This window comes from Heptranchias perlo, chromosome 26, assembly GCF_035084215.1.
Source record: "Heptranchias perlo isolate sHepPer1 chromosome 26, sHepPer1.hap1, whole genome shotgun sequence".
Lineage (NCBI taxonomy): Eukaryota > Metazoa > Chordata > Chondrichthyes > Hexanchiformes > Hexanchidae > Heptranchias > Heptranchias perlo.
The window spans coordinates 36,993,628-37,013,636 of NC_090350.1; the positions used below are offsets into that span (position 1 = coordinate 36,993,628).

Genomic DNA, 20,009 nt, shown 5'->3' on the forward strand with positions numbered 1-20,009 from the left:
CTTCTAACTGCGCTCCCAAGGCGCATTCTTCATAAACTCCAACTCTGCCACCCACATCCTATCCCCACAAAGTCCCTCTCAACTCTTCACTTTACCCTTGCTAATCTCTGTTGGCTGCCCGTCCCTGTATATATTTTCAAGTTCCTTGTCGTCATCTACAAATCCCTCCGTGGCTAAGCTCCTCCATTCTTCAGCAATATACTCCAGCCGTACATCCATGCTTGTACCCTCCACTTTTCCAGCTTCACCCTACCATCAGTGGCAAAGCCTTCAGCCTTCTCACTCCATCAGTGACACAACCATCAGCCTCCCACCTCCACACCCAGGAACTCTGCCCCTCAGTTCTTGCTTCATTTCTCTCCACCTTCAAAAGCCCCCTTGAAATGTATCCCTTCATTTGGTTCTTGGGCACTTGACTAATTTCCCTCCTACTTCTGCTTGGGTGCTACCCTCCCTGTGAAGCAGCTCACGACATTCTGCTATGTTAAAAGTGCCGTATAAATGTAGGCGGTGGTTGCTGTGGTAAGTCATCTGGGGAGCTTGAAGAGTTTTTTTTTTTTGTGCTGATTTACTTCCTCTGCTGAGAATGTTGGTTCCATGGGTGCTGAGCACCTTCTACTACCTCACCCTAGGGGCCATTCTTTTCTGTGAGCATAGATAGTGAACGCTGGCAGACCGTTTCACAGTGTGGCTGAGCCTGGTCCTGTCTTCGCACACGCACGCTTTCCAGCAGGCACCCCTGAATAGCGATGAGGAGCAGGAACTTTGATTTTTTTTTTTTGTCTTGTTCTCTGCCCAAGGATATTAAAGATAATTATAACACTACAACTGCTGCCCCAGCTGAAATCAATGAAATCTGCGCAAACTAATTACTGAACCCAGGAGCTTGTGGTCTACATGAATCATGTCATACCATTTAGTGAACTTGCCTACTGAATCATCTAGGAATGTTAAAGTATTATTTTAAGACATCATTATACCACTAGCGTCAGCTTGGCTCAGTTGGCAGCACTCCTGCCTCCCAAGTCACAAAGTTGTGGGTTTCATTTCCACTACTGAAAGAATGCTGCATTGTTGGAAGTGCTGTCTTTTGGATGACGCAAGATCCCATGTCATTATTTGAAAAAGAGCAGAGACTTCTCTTGGTCTCCTGGCCATCATTCTTCTCTCAACCAACATGAGTGACAAATTATCCGGTCACTCACTCATTTGCTATTTGTGGAACCCTTGCTGTGCACAAATTAGCTGCTGTGTTTGCCTATGTAACAACATGTTGAATGTGTATCCGGGGGTTCTGCAGGTGACACCTCTCTGTCTGAACACGGTGATTGCCTTGGCAACGGGCAGTTGCAGGGGCAGTCTGTAAACACCATGTATTGTTCTATATGTATAAATGCGTAGGCTTCAAGGAGCTCCTGAACATTTACCTGAGGAAGGAGGAAGTCTCCGAAAGCTTGTGAATTTAAAATAAAATTGCTGGACTATAACTTGGTGTTGTAAAATTGTTTACAATTGTCAACCCCAGTCCATCACCGGCATCTCCACATTATGTAACAACAGTGAATGTACTTCAAAAGTAAAAAGTTGGTTGTAAAGTACTTTGGGATATATCAAGGATGTGAAAGGTGCTATGTAAATGCAAGTTCATTCTTTATTACAGCTCCCAGTAAATTTCTCATCAGTCTTCAGCAACAACAACAACAACTTGCATTTATATAATGCCTTTAACATAGTAAACGTCCCAAGGCATTTCATAGGAGTGTAATCAGACAAAATTTGACACCAAGGCGCATAGGGTGATATTAGGACAGGTCAAAGCAGTAGGTTTTAAGGAGGGTCATAAAGGAGGAGAGGCAGAGATGCGGAGAGGCTTAGGGAGGAAATTCCAGAGCTTGGGGCCTAGGCAGCTGAAGGCACGGCCGCCAGTGGTGGAGCGATTAAAATCGGGGATGTGTAAGAGGCCATAATTGGAGGAGCGCAGAGATTTCAGAGGGTTGCAGGGCTGGAGGTGGTTACAGAGATAGGGAGGGGCGAGGCCACGGAAGGATTTGAAAACAGGGATGAGAATTTTAAAATCGAGGCGTTGCTGGACCGGGAGCCATTGTAGGTCAGTGAGCACAAGGGTGATGGGTGAATGGGATTTGGTGTGAGTTAGGATACGAACAGCAAAGTTTATGGAGGGAGGCGGACGGGAGGCCGGCCAGGAGAGTATTGGAATAGTCAAGTCTAGAGGTAACAAAGGCATGGATGAAGTTTTCAGCAGCAGATGAGCTGAGGCAGGGGCGGCGATGGGAGATATTATGGAGGTGGAAGTAGGCGGTCTTGGTGATGGTGCGGATATGGGGTCAGAAGCTCATCTCAGGGTCATATGGGGGTGCCATGGTTGTGAAGGGTCTGGTTCAGCCTCAAGACAGTGGCCAGGGAGATGGATGGAGTCGGTGGCTAGGGAACGGAGTTGGTGGCGGGGACTGAAGACAATGACTTTGGCCTTCCCAATATTTAGTTGCAGGAAATTTCTGCTCATCCAGTAGTGGATGTTGGACAAATCAGAGGCAGTGGAGGCGGTCGAGAGACCCTTAGTGTTATGCTTGCATCATAGCAATTTACAAAGGAAATTAATCCTCTAGTTATCCATGAAATCCAAGTGGTTAGAGGTATAACTTCCTTTGCAAATTTTAGTGAACGGTAAGTCTGAGTATAAAGTGGTGTTTCCCACTTTTTCGTTATATCTACTTTTCTGCTAAATTGAGCAAACGAAAGAGTATCCCCTAATCTGATAAAATCGAAATCATTGTTTTCCAGCTGATTAAATCTCTTATCTGCTTATATTGATGAAATCTAAATTTGTACAACATCCAATTGCTCAACAATAACCTCATTATTTTAGTAAAATTAATTATCTTTGTAATTTTCTATTAAAACATTTAAATAGGATGTAACAGGCCCCATTCATTGTAGCAATGAGCATTGTAAACCAGAAGGGACCAAGTTTGAACCCTGGTCTGCCCTGATCTGAATGAGGCCATAGATAGGGGGATCCAGTTAGTTTGTAATGCCTCTGGACCAGGAAGGTAAAACCAGCCATGGTTCCTGCTCCTAATCCCTGCCCAGTGATCCACACTGGAAAGTGTACATGTGTGGACATTGAGTTAGGGCTTGGCTGTGATGAAACAGCTTGCCAACACTTAGTTGTCTAGGCTCATCTATGAAGTCACAAGTCAAGTTACAAAGGCACAAGTCAGGAGTGTGATGAAATCGTTGCCATCCACTTGCCGCGATAGGGTGCAGGTCCAACGACACTCAAGAAGCTCGACACCATCCAGGACCTAGCAGGATCAGTATTCCATCCACTGGCTTAAACATCCACTCTCTCCACCACTTGCGCACCATGGCTGCAGTGTGTACTATCCACAGGATGCACTGCAGCAACTCACTAAGGCTTCTTTGGCAGCATCTCTCGAACTCCACCAGGTGCATGGGAACACCATCGCCTCCAAGTTTCCCTTTGAGTCACACACCATCCTGATTTGGACATATATTGGCCGTTCCTCATGGTCACTGAGTCAAATTCCTGGAACTCGCTACCTAACAGCACTGTGGGAGCACCTTCACCACTTGGACTGCAGCGGTTCAAGAAGAAGGCCCACCACCACCTTCTTGAGGCCTTGCCAGCAACACCCACGCACTGAGAATGAATTTTTTTTAAAAAGGATGGCTTACTTGGACAAAGCACTGGAGTGCTGTTGGTGCCCGTGGAACCATGTTCTGACAAGAATTAGCACCTTGAGGAGAGAAGTGTGGATAAGGGGAAGGAGGAAAAAACATTTAAATTGTAGAATATAGGATGCCCATCTGGTAAAGTGGATAGGTCTACTAACGCACTGCAGTCATTTGTGCTACATAGCAAGTTTCCAATCTTTGTTGGACAGTTGAGGAGTGGCTGTGCTTTCCCATAGCAGGGAGAGAAATTTGGTAGACCAGTCGCTCCTGGCCACTTATATGCATGTCCTGATGGATGGACACACAGGGGCATAGGCAAAGCCTGGAGCAGGGCAACTCCCCGCTGCCTCAATGGAGGAAGTCGATGGGGAAAGAAACCTATGAAATGGAGGAAGATATTAAGCAGCATTACAGCGATAATGAAAATTGTAGGTAGGGGTATTGCACATTAAGAAACTGGAAATATATTATTGCTTTGTAATGTTCATGGGTGAATGAACATTTAGCAATTGATTAATAGATTCTATCCCTGGCATACAACTAGTACTCAGCTGGTTTAAATTAGCAGATGTCACTAAACCTGTAACACAGCTGCTTAGGATAGCTAAGCATTGATTAGACCCAGCCCAGAGGGCTGTTAAGAAGGTAATTGTTTAAAGAGCTTATAAGCAGCGAACAGTTTTTAAGAAGCATGTTGTGCTGTGTTTCTTTGAAAGATACTGTATAATTTTATATTTTATCAATGGGGGTGAAGGGAACAGAGTGGGTAAATGTGATTCGGACAATTTGCTCACATGAAGGGTAAATGTTGACACAGACTGGTTGGACCGGATGACCTGTTTCTGTGTTGTAATTTCTATGTATTTATGTAGCTGTATTCAAAAACATATTACCTATACTTATGGTAACTTAAGGTAGCCAACATAGGAAGGAATGGAACGGAATTAAGCAAAAAAAAAAGGAAAAATCCATAAGTAGAGCGGGACCAAAATCAAATTATTGTTAGTCTTCAAGCATAAAAGAAATTAATTCTGATATAACTCTTGGTAAATGATACCAAGTAAGCCTTCAGTGAAATATATATATTTTTTTTATTATCTAAATTGAACTATCCTAATACTTGTAGGAAGCACTCGAAGAATTCAAGGTGAAGACCAAAATAGCTCAGGAGCCCCATCTCCGAGGCCGGAGAGGCCCCAAATTATTAAAACAAGGTATGTTAATTGGTGTTGGCTACTTTTGAAGCAGTTGGGGGGGTTCTTCATTTAAAACAGTAGACTGTTTATTAACACATATCATGTACACAAAAGATAGGTAGAATCAGACATTTCAGCACAGAAGCAGGCCATTCAACCCATCAAGCTGTGACGGATATATATCACTGCAGTATACCGATGCACTGTGCCGTGGAATATTCTTGATTGATTTCACGCCGCACATCTGGCAATTGGGGCTGAGGTGTTCGCTCAGAGGAAGGTTGGAATATTGGAGACCATGAAACCTCTCGCACATCATTTTGGAGGATTGTTAAGAGTGGTGTTGGCAGAGGCCTGGGAACAGGCTACCTGAATGGTACTTAGCATGGGTGACCAGAAGGAATTGAAGGAGTGCATAGAAAACTGGTGAAAAAAATGTAGTTCTATTGGAAACCACCAGCCAATATAGCTTCGATTTGAGTAAATGGGAGATGTACATGACATGAGATGAGATTGACAGAGTCCACTTATCCATTTATTATGAGGTGCTATATCTGGAGTTGATAAAACACATAACATCTGTAGTTAGCGGAATTAAGTATTGGATACTTTTGGGGCTTGAATCAGTCAGCTCTATCGGTGGCGAAGTGGGTATCTGCAGATTTAGCAGAACTATGTTTGTTTTTATCACATGCTAGCTTTTGTAACTTTCGATCTTTCCTTTAACAAATTCTGAGTGAGTGCTAGAGTTTTAGAGTTGAAAATCTATAAACGTTGCAGAGCTGGAAGGTGATGATTCTGTATTTTCACCCCTATAGCCCTGGCTGTTCCTGGCAAGAAGAAAACTTGGAACTGGGCTTCTTACCTGGAAGAAGAGAAAATGCAAGCTGCACCTCTCAAGCTCTTCAAAGAGGTTTATGTTTGATTAAAGAGCTTTTATAGTGCAACGTGTCAGCTTCTTGGAATCATATATTGTTGAATATTTTTCAAAGTATTGTACTTTATAAAGTAACATCCTGAGTCTCCAACTATCAGATCCATGTTTTAAATACTAGATTTTAGGAGAGTTGCTGCTTAGCCTTATTTGAACTGACCCCTAGGTTTGAGTTTGACTCCTGGAGCTGATTTGTAATTAAAACTCAGTTGCTGATATTTGTCTTAGATGTTTGTTAAATGCAGTAAAGAAATGCTGTGAATGCTGTCTTACCATGATCCTTTACTCTACAGTACCAGTCATTTCCACAGACTCGTAATGGATTTAAACTGGGCATGAGGCTTGAAGGCATTGACCCTGAACACCCTTCAGTATTTTGTGTACTTAGCGTTGCTGAGGTAAGCTTCTCTAAATAATCAGAGGCTCCCTCTTCGTATTCTGTTCTTCTACATTAAAAAAATGTCCGACAGTTCCAGCAGTAAAATGTGAGAATCCTATTCAAGCATTTTGAGATTTAGGGGTAAATGTTGTGAGAGTGTGCCAGTGATGAGCACCTCAGCACATATTGGAAATCAACAGATCGAAAATCGGGGCACTGCTCTCACAAATTACCAGTATGTGCCAACTGTGGGTGAGGTTGCTTGCTGCCATTGCATACTTGGAAAGTTTAGGCTTTTAATTTCACCTTCAGCTGAAATTCAGATGTACCCTCGCTTTGTGATTTCAACCAAAGGATGATGGAAAAACAGATTTGGGTGTAAAACAAAAAGCAAAATACTGCAGATGCTGGAAATCAGAAATTAAAACGGAAAATGCTAGAAACGCTCAGCTGGTCAGGCAGCATCTGTGGAGAGAGGAAGATGGATGACTTTTCATCAGAATCAATGGTTGGTCTACTGTCCTTTAGCTGCGTGGTCTCATCTGCATCAGTATGATATCATCCTTTCCCCGGATGCCATCTAATACTCGGGCTAATGTTTTAACCTTTGGGGTATAAATATCATAACTGACAATTGATCAAATGAGGTTTATTCTATTTATGAATGAGTCCTTCACAATCCACTTAATCTTGTTGATTTTGGGCTCTATATATTTCCTCATTGATCAGAGTGCCTCTTATGTTTTGTATTGCTCTTGCAGTACTTCAGTTCAAAACTGTAAAAAAATTAAAACGTTCAGATATGGTATAAATTGCTTCTTTGCTGTAAAATATGATGGTAGTCACAGGATTTATCTGTCTAAGGTGACAAGGATCTGTGATCTGTTTTAATTAAATATGGATACATTGGTGTGAACTAATGTAGCATAAAAGTTTTGTTTCAAATATATACTCAAGGTTAATGGTGTGATATTGTTGGCAGGTGCAGGGATACAGGATCAGGTTACATTTCGATGGCTACTCTGAATGCTATGATTTCTGGGTAAATACAGACTCCCCTGACATCCATCCTTTCGGTTGGTGTGAGAAAACAAGCCATAAACTACATCTTCCAAAAGGTATTTTAAAACAACTGAAAATGTGTCTTAGCTTTAACGATGAACCATCGGATATTTTCTGTTTTCCAAAATGCCACATACAGTGCACCCCCGGCAGGCATGGTATCTGATAAAACATAGCCATCTGTATTGATGTGTGTATCTGTGAAATGCGTCTCGGTATTAGCAGATTTAAAAAATCCAGAGGCACAGGTGGATAATTTTTTGCTTCACTTTGCTCATATTTTGACAGACCTTGCAACAAGAGAAAAATTAGAGTTTGTTTATTGTCCGATATTGACCTCTGGGGCCTCCTTCTTGAAGAAGCACTGATGGCTTAAGAACATAAGAAATAGAACATAATAGGAGCAGGAGTAGGCCATACGGCCCCTCAAGCCTGCTCCGTCATTCAATCAGATCACGGCCGATCTTTGACCTCAACTCCACTTTCCCGCCCGATCCCCATATCCCTTGATTTCCTTAAGAGTCTAAAAATCTATCTATCACAGCCTTGAATATACACAATGGACTCTATTTTCGCACCCGCAATCGGGTGCGTTCGTGGCGGGGGGGGGGGGGGGCTCCAAAAATCCGGGATTCCCGGTGCGGGTCCGGAGCCCAGCTCCAACCCGCCCACTTCCGGGTTCCCCAGTGACGTGCAGCCCCCGCATGTGGGACTCCCGCCGGCAATTAAAGCCAGCAGGGTGCCACTTAAAGTACTTGAACAGGTTGTTTACAGACCTGATTGACCTGATATTTTAGGAGGGATCGGATTTTGCAATTAACCGAGACTGTTTCCTGTACTGGGGGAAACACTCCAACCCCCTTGCAATCAATGTCCAGCCCCTCCACATCATTAGCACCTAAGTTTAAATATTTATGCAAAATACCAGGTTGGAGAATTAACAAATATTGACAGCTACCATTTGATTCCAGCTCCAACCTGAGGAGAGAATGTATACAATTCTCATATCTATGGGAAAATTCCAATGCATCAAAATACATTCATAGGATTTTCTGCTTCTGCTCTCACTGGGCTATGATTTACCACCCCATTAAAATGAATGGGCAGAAAATTGTGGGCTTACAAGCGGAAAATCTCAGTCAACGTTTTGCAGAGAAAGAATGAACTTGCATTTATATAGTGCCTTTCATGGCTTCAGGAGGCCCCAATGTGCTTCTCAGCCAATTAATTACTTTTGAAGTGCAGTCACTGTAGTTATGGCAGCCAATTTGTGCACAGCAAGGTCCCAAAAACAGCAATGAGACAAATCTGTTTTAATGGAGGTGACTGAAGAATAAATGTTGGCCAGGACACCGGGAGAACTTGTGTCTTTTCTTCAAATAGTGCTATTGGATCTTTTATGTCCAACTGAACATGTTGATGGGGCCTTATCGGAAAGATAGCACCTCTGACAATGCCTCAGTACTGTACAGAAGTGTCAGCCTAGATTATATGCTCAAATCCTGCAATAGTGTTCAGTCAATTAAGTAGCCTGATAGACGAGATCCAGTGTAAGTACTAACCCAGTCCAGTCGAGTTACTTTGTCTGGATTGTTGTAATGTAAATTTGATGTAAGCTTGGTTCTTATGGAACTGTAAAACAGTGAAAAGATTATAAGATACTTAAGGATAAGGAAAGTCATTTGGTCCTTCTTAATTCATCTATCCAAGACAACCCTACACTCCTCTCATGGTGCACCTAGTTGCTTCTTAAATTATTCCAAGCAGTTCACCTCCACGAAAGCCCTGAAGTCTATTCCAAGCATTGATCACTCTCTGCATGAAGAAGACAACAAGAAATAAGGGCTTGTGGACAAAAAAACCCTGCAGATTGTGATAGAAATGGAAGACCGAACGAGGGAATCAGGTCTATAAATTTGGCGATCCTGGGAAAGAATTAATGCAAGTTGGAAACCATGCAGTGGTTTTCAATATAGAAAGAGTGCATTGGAGGAGGAAGTGTGTACATGTTACTTTTGTATCTTTTGCTGCTGATTAAAATTTTACTGTTGAAGTATTAACACAATTTGAGTGTTTGTTGGCATATTCAGGACTATTCTAGTGTTTAGGTAGTGTTGTGAGTACTCACTCCCTGTTGTTACTACAAATTTTGAGGAAAATGGTTTGCACTTGATTTCAGAGAAATTCCACACATCATATTTATTGTTTAATAATACTTTTTATGGGGATATTCTGTATTTCCAATGTGCAAACTTAGTATCATTTGTGGACAAAGCATTTTATGTTAAATTACTTGCATGACATTGCCCCTTTACTTTAAACCTTACTTGGTTCACATAAAATTGCTTTTTTGATCACAGTTTTTAAAAATTCATTCATGGGATGTGGGCGTCGCTGGCGAGGTGGGCATTTATTGCCCATCCCTAATTGCCCTTGAGAAGGTGGTGGTGAGCCGCTTTCTTGAACCACTGCAGTCCGTGTGGTAAAGGTTCTCCCACAGTGCTGTTAGGAAGAGAGTTCCAGGATTTTGACCCAGCGACGAAGGAATGGCGATATATTTCCAAGTCGGAATGATGTGTGACTTGGAGGGGAACGTGCAGGTGGTGTTGTTCCCATCTACCTGCTGCTGTTGTCCTTCTAGGTAGTAGAGGTCGCGGGTTTGGGAGGTGCTGTCAAAGAAGCCTTGGCGAGTTGCTGCAGTGCATCCTGTGGATGGTACACACTGCAGCCACTGTGCGCCGGTGGTGAAGGGAGTGAATGTTTTAGGGTGGTGGATGGGCTGTCAATCAAGCGGGCTGCTTTGTCCTGGATGGTGTCCAGCTTCTTGAGTGTTGTTGGAGCTGCACTCATCTAGGCAAGTGGAGAGTATTCCATCACACTCCTGACTTGTGCCTTGTAGATGGTGGAAAGGCTTTGGGGAGTCAGGAGGTGAGTCACTCGATGCAGAATACCCAGCCTCTGACCTGCTCTTGCAGCCACAGTATTTATATGGCTGGTTCAGTTAAGTTTCTGGTCAATGGTGACCCCCAGGATATTGATGGTGGGGGATTCGGCGATGGTAATGCCGTTGAATGTCAAGGGGAGGTGGTTAGACTCTCTCTTATTGGAGATGGTCATTGCCTGGCACTTGTCTAGCGCGAATGTTACTTGCCATGATTAAAGAAGTCCTTTCACTTTTTTTTTAATTTGCAGGATACAAAGACAGTGCCTCTTACCTAAAGTCTTGTAAAGCTCAAGCAGCTCCCAAAAACTTGTTCAGGTCATTAAATACGGTGAGTGTTTAAAGTGAAATAGTCAAACAAAACACATTTTTACAAGATATTGTTAACCATGTTTTTCTTATTTTGCTGAACAAGGCTATTTCAGATGTGCAATTTTCCATTGCATGTAATTAAAATGCCAAATTATCTTTTTTGTTTATGGTGTTTCTTCATAGCCTATTACCCCTTCTGGTTTCCGAGTGGGGATGAAGTTAGAAGCAGTCGATAAGAAGAACCCCTCCCTTATATGCGTGGCTACTATTGCTGATATGGTGGATAATCGTTTGCTGATACACTTCGACAACTGGGACGACAGCTATGACTATTGGTACAAAATCTGGAGAGTATTTATCTGGACTTTTGTTGTAGCATGCGTCAGCTTTTATCACAAGCTTTGTAGATACTGCAGTACTTTTAAAAAAATGTATTAACTGTGATTTAAAAAGTTTAAAGTTTCCATGCGTATAAGATTTTTTTTAAATTGTGATTGAGGTTTTGAAGTAAAAACCACACATAAATATATACATTATATGTAGGTGTTTTACTTCGAAACCTCAATCAGTTTTTAAAAAAATCTTATACGCATGGAAACATTTGACTTTTTAATCAGTTAATAAATTTTAAGTGTGTGTGTGTGTTTTGCATTGCCAACTTGTTTATTTAGTGTCTTGGAATAGAGCTAGTATCAATGATGTATTTGTGTGAATGATGCTGGGGAGGATTTAACTTGATTCCACTTTAAGCAATGGAATACAGCATGAGAACCAATATTACCAAGAAGGTTAAGAGGCTTTTGCTATATCATTTGTCAGAGTTATACGTTATTGTCATTTTTGGAATATTGACTGTGGGACACATGGAGTTTGTGTCTCATATTTATTGCTCACTCGTTAATTCATTGACTAAAGTGGTTCTATGAAATTGATCTGCTGAATCATTCAATTGCAGTAATGTATTATGTAGTCTTATTAACAGTACATTTCAGAATGCAGCATTAGTCCTGCTACCCTCATTGCATAGAGTGCACTTGAAGTATATCCACCATGGATCCACTCCTGCAGAGTTTGGTGGGTCAGGTTTACACCCTCTTAGCACTTAATGAAAACCTGCTAAATTTTGTGGATTATTGAAATTTTAGTTCTTGGATTTTTTTTCAAAATGCAATAATTTTTATGTTATTTGCTTAATAGAAACAGTCTGATCATTTTAATTACAGGCGAGAGTAAGGAGGTTAGGGGGAACTCACAAAGAGAGGCTTTTGCTGTATCATTTATCAGAGTTGTACGTTATTGCCATTTTTGGAATACTTTTCTGTTCGTAGGTGTGATGCTAGCAGTCCATATATTCGTCCAGTTGGATCATGTCAGGCATCTGGATTACCTCTTACAACACCACCTGGTTAGTCTCCATTTCACTTCAAAATGTGAATTCTGTTTAAACAACATAAATTTCAGTGAGCATTTCATCTAAAATATTAACTATCTACTTTCTATATCCAAGTTAAAGCTCTAAAGTTCCATTCCCTGCATTACTATTTTAATTTATGTCACTGCGCACTTTCTTAGAGTACAAAGACACCAAAGACTTTTCCTGGGAGAAGTACTTGGAGGATTCTGGAGCACAGACAGCCCCAGCCCGGGCATTTAAACAGGTATGAGGTGACAAACTCCTTTGTACTCGAGAGATATTTAAAAGTTAGCCAGAGTACGGTTAAAGAGCAAAATTTGATTATTTCCTCTCGTAACATTTACTGAGGAAGAGGGGCTGACTAAAATACACCAAATGGTCAAGGGATTCTTTACCTATCTCTTGTGACATTTAATACTCCTTTCACTTTTTGCTGTAGTAAAGAGACTTGTTGTAAAACCTGGTGTAAAAACAGCAGCCAATTTTGCAGAGTAGCTAAAGGTCATACTCAACGCAGCATGTATTGTAGTCCCAAGTTTGCAGATCAGGCAAAGCTGGTGTTACGGTACTTATTATACACCATTGACCAGAAACTTAACTGGACCAGCCATATAAATACTGTGGCTACAAGAGCAGGTCAGAGGCTGGGTATTCTGCTACAAGTGACTCACCTCCTGACTCCCCAAAGCCTTTCCACCATCTACAAGGCACAAGTCAGGAGTGTGATGGAATACTCTCCACTTGCCTGGATGAGTGCAGCTCCAACAACACTCAAGAAGCTGGACACCATCCAGGACAAAGCAGCCCGCTTGATTGGCACCCCATCCACCACCCTAAACATTCACTCCCTTCACCACCGGCGCACAGTGGCAGCAGTGTGTACCATCCACAGGATGCACTGCAGCAACTCGCCAAGGCTTCTTCGACAGCACCTCCCAAATCTGCAACCTCTACCACCTAGAAGGACAAGGGCAGCAGGCACATGGGAACAACACCACCTGCACGTTCCCCTCCAAGTCACACACCATCCCGACTTGGAAATATATCTCCGTTCCTTCATCGTCGCTGGGTCAAAATCCTGGAACTCCCTACCTAACAGCAATGTGGGAGAATCTTCCCCACACGGACTGCAGCGGTTCAAGAAGGCGGCTCACCACCACCTTCTCAAGGGCAATTAGGGATGGGCAATAAATGCTGGCCTCGCCAGTGACGCCCACATCCCATGAACGAATAAAAAAAAACAATAATGTGCAGTCTCTTGGCTCCTTAATCCCTTTGTTCCATTATAACAATGAAAAAATTAGATCTGCATAATAATTTTGAATTTAGGTCCAAAATTAAATTTGCATGTTTGTTTTTTTAATGTATAAATTTAACCCTTCATTGACCTCTAGTGTTTGTGCGAAGGCTTTTCTTAAATTGATTCCGGATTGTAGGCAGCAAATTGTAGTATTGACCTACTGTGCCAGGCTGGATAGCCTGGTGGTGAAGGATAGAATACTAGAGCCTGGTCTTCAGTTGCTTCCAAGCCTTTATTCAGAGCTCCACATTACACACCACACCCTAGAGAAGCTCTCTTATACATGGATGCGAGAGAGCCCCAATTGATACACACCTCCTGAATACAATTAACACTAACTGATATAAATCACATGGATACAATTAACACCAGGGAATGGTGGAGCATGGGCCAGTGCCTCAGGTCCTGATTACCCCTGCGTTCCCAATCTTTGCTGTATCTGGATGCTTCGAGATGGAGAGTGAGGGAGAAATTAGTGCGAGTATCATCACTGAGTAACTCTTGAATAAATCCAGTTCAAATAATAGCACAACAGAGACCTAGAAGAAGGTTGCCCATCCATCCTTTTGACCTGCAGTTGGTACGTGGATCAGGGAGAACATAACCTGAGAAAGGATTGGAGATGTATTGCAAATATCGCATTGTTGCTTTATTGCATTCCTTCAGCTGGAGTAAATTCTGCGATGCAACAGGCTGAATATGCGTTATAAAATTTTTTTAATGTTTGTTCTTTTTGGTAATTTTTCCACCTTTTGGTTTTACCAGCCCGGCCTGTTACCTCTGGAGCTAATTGTGGACACGGACTGCTGCCAGTGCTCTCCGGAAGTGGCTGCCAGTGACCACCCAGTACATTCTGTTTTTAAGCAGACAATGTAATTAAAAAGTTACTTCCTCGGGGGCTGAGGGGAAGAGTTCAATTTCTCTTTTTAAGATTTCTGAGTAGTTTCTTTGAACAACCTCTTTCCGTTGCCACTTGGATACACCACAAGGGTAGATGAGGTGAAAGTGAAGCTAGAGATGGAAAATAAGCTGTTCTATGCCTGAGTTGGATTGTTCAGTCTTTGTGCAAAAGGCAACACATCAGCCCATGTTTTGTCGTCCATTCCCGTGATGAGTGCAAAATTCACACATGCAAAAGAAGAAGACGAAGAAGTTTAACAAACTGCATTCTTTGTTTCTTTTTGTGGCTGATGTGAAGGAGCACGATTCACATTTCCATTCGTTTGAGATGAATCAAATTTTTTGTGATTCAATACACTTTGCTCTTCCAACATCACGAGTGAAAGCTTTCATTGATTGTATAAGAAAAGTAAAAATATGTTTGTCCAGATCTGAAGACTAGTTTGTGACACATCTGGAACTGAGTTTTAAATTCTATTTTATTTTCTGCCCCTCTAGCGCCCACCTCATGGCTTTCATTTGAACATGAAACTGGAGGCTGTTGATAAGAGGAATCCCATGCTGATAAGAGTAGCAACTATTGTAGATACAGAAGATCATAGAATAAAGGTATTTTCCCCCTATTGCCTCTGTGAAGCATCTTGGGACATTTTTCTACGTTAATGGCACTATATAAATGCCATGTGTTGCTGTTATTGTTGCTACTGTTAAATATTATTTGTATTGCTACTATGTGTGCACTTTGTGGTATAACCTCTGGCCAATCTTGTCCTCTGATTTCCCCTTCATCTGAGCACCACTTCAACAAAGTAAGTATATTACTTTGGGATCTTTAAAGGGGGAATGTCTTAAGTGGAATGATTTTTCTTCAATGTTGTTCCCCTTTGCATATTTGGGGGGAAAAAAAGTGTAAAAATATTGATCGACTTTGGGGGAAAAAAACATTTGTCATTAATGGAGACCTGTCAATTTGCATCTCCATCACAATGTTGCTACAAAGACAACATTAATGTGGAGGCATCCCAGAGTGGCTCCATAATTGGGGATTGTCACTTTGGGCTGGTCTGACAACCAATTTTGAGCCACCTATTCCTGGAAAAACACACCAATGATGGTGCTGCTACCCAGACTTTCCTTTCCCCTTTAAGCATCAGGTATATTGTGTTGTGTAATAAGATTGGAGTACCAAATTTAGATCTGAACAACTTCTAAAAGCTGCACTAAGAGGCTGCTCAAGCCATAAAGGAATCTTCTGACAGACAGTACACCAAGTCTGAACTGGCTTGGATTTAGCTGACCTGGCTTATCCCTGTTGTATCTAATTTTGTTCTGTGTGTCTAGTGATGCTTCCTAAATGGGCAACCAACACGCCTGGCATTGTTTATATTTGTCAAGACATTTTCAGAAGAATGCAATTAAAAATCAGCCTTGTGACCTCCAAAACCTTTCCTTACATGTGTCACATAAATACAACCTACCAGATGTCTCGAAAACACCGTTAAACACACAAACAACCCCTTAAAATTCTCAAAATAGTTTCAAGTTAAATTGGGAGGGACAAAAAAAAACAACTACCATGTGGTTGCTTGCTTCTATTAGACGCCTGCATGCTACATCAGTGAGCCTCCAGAATATTTTTGCTTGCTGTACGGGTACAGATCTTGGTTTGATCAAATCAGTCAATGTGAAACTTAAGTTCCTGCTGTATTTTGTTCCTCGAAAACCCACAGAAGTTCCAATGTTATTAATTCTTGCGTATGATAGATGTTGTGTGCAATGGTTTTGAGTGTTTATACCATTCGTAAAGGGGAAGAGCAAGAATTTTTCTGCCTAGCTTTCACCCCCAGTAAAACAGTTGTGCAATATCGCAAGTTTTGGCAACGTTACATCTGCATTCACTGCTATTGCAAAACACTATTAAAACTCTCATTCTTTCCATTCATGACTGTGATCCCACAATGCACTTCCTTTTATTGCCAAACGAAATCTGTCATGGTTCCATTGGTATCTCCGTTTCTTTATGGTGCAGGTCTGGTGCTTTCAGTGGAATTTTCTTTGCTTCTATTTATTTGTGAAACGACTTGTAGTCTTATTTTGATCACTACCTGCAGCTGCCTGGACAATCTCAGGATTTAACAGTTGTTGAAGTTACTGTAGGTTTTGTAACAATTTCTTAATTCCAACAATCACCTCCCCAAATCTAAAATTTACCCAAACAATCGAGACTGTAAGTTGTCCAACCAGACCTGTTCATTTAACTTAAGTGGATGCATTCCTGAATAATCGTTTGAAAGATTTTTTTAAAAAAAAGTCTCATGACTAAAGTTTAGACCTCAGCTTCTTCAAACATCTGCAAAAGTGAAGGGGGGAAATATTGACTTTTTTTGCAATAGTGTAAAACGGGTGATAACGAATTGGTCAATGGAAATAAAAATGGGGGGAGATGTAAAACGGGCTGCTGATTCGCTATCACCCATTTTACACTATTTTACAAAATCAAAATTATCCCCTTGATGTGAGTAATCTAGTGCAGTAAATGAGACCAATCCAGTAATTGGGAATCACTTGTTTCAGTGTTCAAACAATTATCTGATAAAAACCCTTTTGAATGATCAAGCTCAGGTTTTCACAGTTTGAGACTACATTTCACCAGCTTTACATTTGAAGAACTCTAACATGAAATTCTTGCAATTTTAATTATTACTTCAGGGATTAAAATCTGTCCAATAATTTTTAGAATATATATCAAGTGAGTTCCCTCTGTTCTCCAGGTTTGCTAGCACCAGCAGTACTTGGGGGTATTGGCAATGCAGTTCTGTGGTGACTTAGTAACGTTAAAGATTTAGTGATAAGTTCCCTCAATGGCTCAGTTGGTGAATTCACTGCATGTTGCGGTACCGAGTCTCTCGGATCAACCAGGGTCAAGGTTTGATCCCTTGTCGGTGCTGAGTTAGGTGATCTCAGGGGAACTGATGATATCCTTGCTGTAATTGGCCTTGGTGTGTCCAGGCTAGATGGAGTAAAAGTAGCCAGGCATCCTGCTCCCAGTCACTATTCAGTGAATCCTGCTGAAAAGTGGACATGTGGGGTTGTTGGGTTAGATCGGAATTGTTTATAATGCTCCCTGTGGTTGAATAGCCTTCAAACTGATTGTCCTAGCTAACACATAAAAAATGGGTCACTGGGATTAGGTACTAAAGGGCTGCAGATGCCTGTGGAACTGTTCCCCAAAAGCAATCTCTGCCTTCATGAGAGAGAACAAATTGGTGAAATGCTGTAGAATATTTGTTTCAAGCTTTTCACCCCCTTATTTTTCTCTCCTCTCCTGAAGGTACTGACTCGTGATTGGGTATGATACCACGGGTAGCGTACAGCCCTCCTGCATCTTGCCCAAGCGGCATAATTCATGTGTGTGCTTTAACAGTGAGTGCTGATGAGCTACTCAACCACAGGGAGCATCCTGTCCTTGTGCGATATCCATACATACACCTCTGGCAAGGGTTGTTAGTTAGCAATCAGAAGAGAGAACCTTGGCTGATTTTACCCAATCACCGAACCCCTCCAAACCCTTTAACCCGGGGATGGTAAGGCCAACTGTAGCACTGCCACCATTGCTCAGGCTGAGAGCAGGGACCTTCCTGATTTATATCATTCAACTACTCATTGGATAAACTCACTGACCCATTGAGGGAATTTGTTTTATTTTTCAGATTTGGAAGAGAAAATATGTGAGCAATTATCTAATTACAGTACATAAATATTTTGGTGCTATATAACTTGGTGACGCAGATTAGTGTTGCTCCATGTCTCCCTGGCCACTGACTGAGGCTGAACCAGATCGTTTGAAACCATGGCATCCTATTTGACCATGAGATGAGCTTCTGACTCCATATCTGCTCCATCAGCAAGGCCGCCTACTTCCACCTCCGTAACATCGCCCGTCTCTGCCTCTCCCCCATGCTTTTGTTACCTGTAGACTTGACAATTGCAATGCTCCCCTGGCCAGCCTCCCATCTTCCATCCTCCAGAAAGTTGAGCTCATCCAAAACGCTGCAGTTTATATCCTAACTCGCACCAAGCCTCGTTCACCCATCACCCCTGTGCTCGCTGACCTACATTGTCTCCCGGTCCGGCAATGCCTCGATTTTAAAATTCTCATCCTTGTTTTTAAATCTCTGCATGACCTCGCCCCTTCCTCTCTCTCTAACCTCCTCCAGCCCTTCAACCCTCCAGGATCTTTGCGCTCCTCCAATTCTGGCCTCTTGTGCATCCCTGATTTTAATCGCTCCACAATTGGCATCCCTGCCTTCAGCTGCCTAGGCTCTTGGCTCTGGAATTCCCTCCCTAAACCTCTCCGCCTCTCTACCTCTTTCTCCTCCATTTAAGACGCTCCTTAAAACCTATTACTTTGACCAAGCCTGTCCTAATATCTCCTTATGTTGTTTGGTGTCAAATTTTGTTTGATAACGCTCCTGAGAAGCGCCTTGGGACATTTTAATATGTTAAAGGCGCTATATAAATGCAAGCTTTAGTTGCAGTGAGTGCACTGCAGTAGTTGGACAGGTTTCCTACAGCACTGATCTCTGATTTACCCTTGGACACTGTCATGCAACATCTGGAAGCAGAAATCAGTGCAATAGTTTAACAACAAATAGTGGGGCAATTTTTTAATAAAGATTACTGATTCCTGGCAGTGAACTTAAAGCAAAGTCCAATTTGGTAATTATAGATAACAAACACAAAACTCAGAATCCCTTCATTCATGCTTTATCGTGTATACAGAGAGATGCATTATTCAACACATTTTTCATAACCTCTGTGCTACAAGGAAATTAAGTCTAGGAAATCAACATTTGTTTTGTTTCAGAATCCACTGCCCCCTCCCCCTGTACCCAAACCATGTAGCTAATGCAATATCTTTAGGCCAATCAGCTTTAGGAAATGATTGAAACTATTTGAAAATTAGGAATAATGAATGCAAATTGGGGGGGGGGGAATTTTTCATCTTTGAGGCCAAAGTTTTGGTGTCATGTTACAAGTATAGTGAATATGGAACTATTTTTTTTAAGGCTGCCTTTATTGCCTATCCCTAGATAGAATCATAGAATGGTTACAGCATGGAAGGAGGCCATTCGGCCCATCGAGTCCATGCCGGCTGTCTGCAAGAGCAATCCAGCTAGTCCCACTCCCCTGCCCTTTCCCCATAGCCCTGCAAATTTTCTTCCTTTAAGTACTTATCCAATTCCCTTTTGAAAGCCACAATTGAATCTGCCTCCACCACCCCCTCAGGCAGTGCATTCCAGATCCTAACCACTCGCTGCGTAAAAACGTTTTCCCTCACGTCGCCTTTGGTTCTTTTGCCAATCACCTTAAATCTATGTCCTCCTGGTTCTTGACCCTTCCGCCAATGGGAACAGTTTCTCTCCATCTACTCTGTCTAGACCCTTCATGATTTTGAATACCTCTATCAAATCTCCTCTCAACCTTCTCTGCTCTAAGGAGATCAACCCCAGCTTCTCCAGTCTATCCACGTAACTGAAGTCCCTCATCCCTGGAATCATTCTAGTAAACCTCTTCCACACCCTCTCTAAGGCCTTCGCATCTTTCCTAAAGTGCGGTGCAGAGAACTGGACACAATACTCCAGTTGTGGCCAAACCAGTGTTTTATAAAGGTTCATCATGACTTCCTTGCTTTTGTACTCTATGCCCTTATCTATAAAGCCCAGGATCCTGTATGCTTTTTTTAATCGCTTGCTCAACCTGCCCTGCCACCTTCAATGATTTGTGCACATATCCCCCCAGATCTCTCTGTCCCTGAACCCCTTTTGGAATTGTACCCTTTAGTTTATAT

The 20,009-nt window shown here is 42.0% G+C and overlaps 1 protein-coding gene across 5 annotated transcripts in view; it reads left to right on the forward strand.

The window, feature by feature from the left end:
* l3mbtl1b (L3MBTL histone methyl-lysine binding protein 1b) overlaps nucleotides 1-20,009 on the forward strand; it is a 62,134-nt gene that overhangs the window by 26,069 nt on the left and 16,056 nt on the right. For all 5 annotated transcript variants that reach the window (XM_068006806.1, XM_068006802.1, XM_068006805.1 and 2 more), the window contains 9 exons: nucleotides 4,847-4,934; nucleotides 5,735-5,829; nucleotides 6,144-6,248; nucleotides 7,212-7,347; nucleotides 10,484-10,563; nucleotides 10,728-10,879; nucleotides 11,873-11,949; nucleotides 12,117-12,202; nucleotides 14,657-14,767. In XM_068006806.1, the coding sequence (XP_067862907.1) occupies nucleotides 4,847-4,934; nucleotides 5,735-5,829; nucleotides 6,144-6,248; nucleotides 7,212-7,347; nucleotides 10,484-10,563; nucleotides 10,728-10,879; nucleotides 11,873-11,949; nucleotides 12,117-12,202; nucleotides 14,657-14,767 (930 nt within the window). The remainder of the gene's footprint in view (nucleotides 1-4,846; nucleotides 4,935-5,734; nucleotides 5,830-6,143; nucleotides 6,249-7,211; nucleotides 7,348-10,483; nucleotides 10,564-10,727; nucleotides 10,880-11,872; nucleotides 11,950-12,116; nucleotides 12,203-14,656; nucleotides 14,768-20,009) is intronic.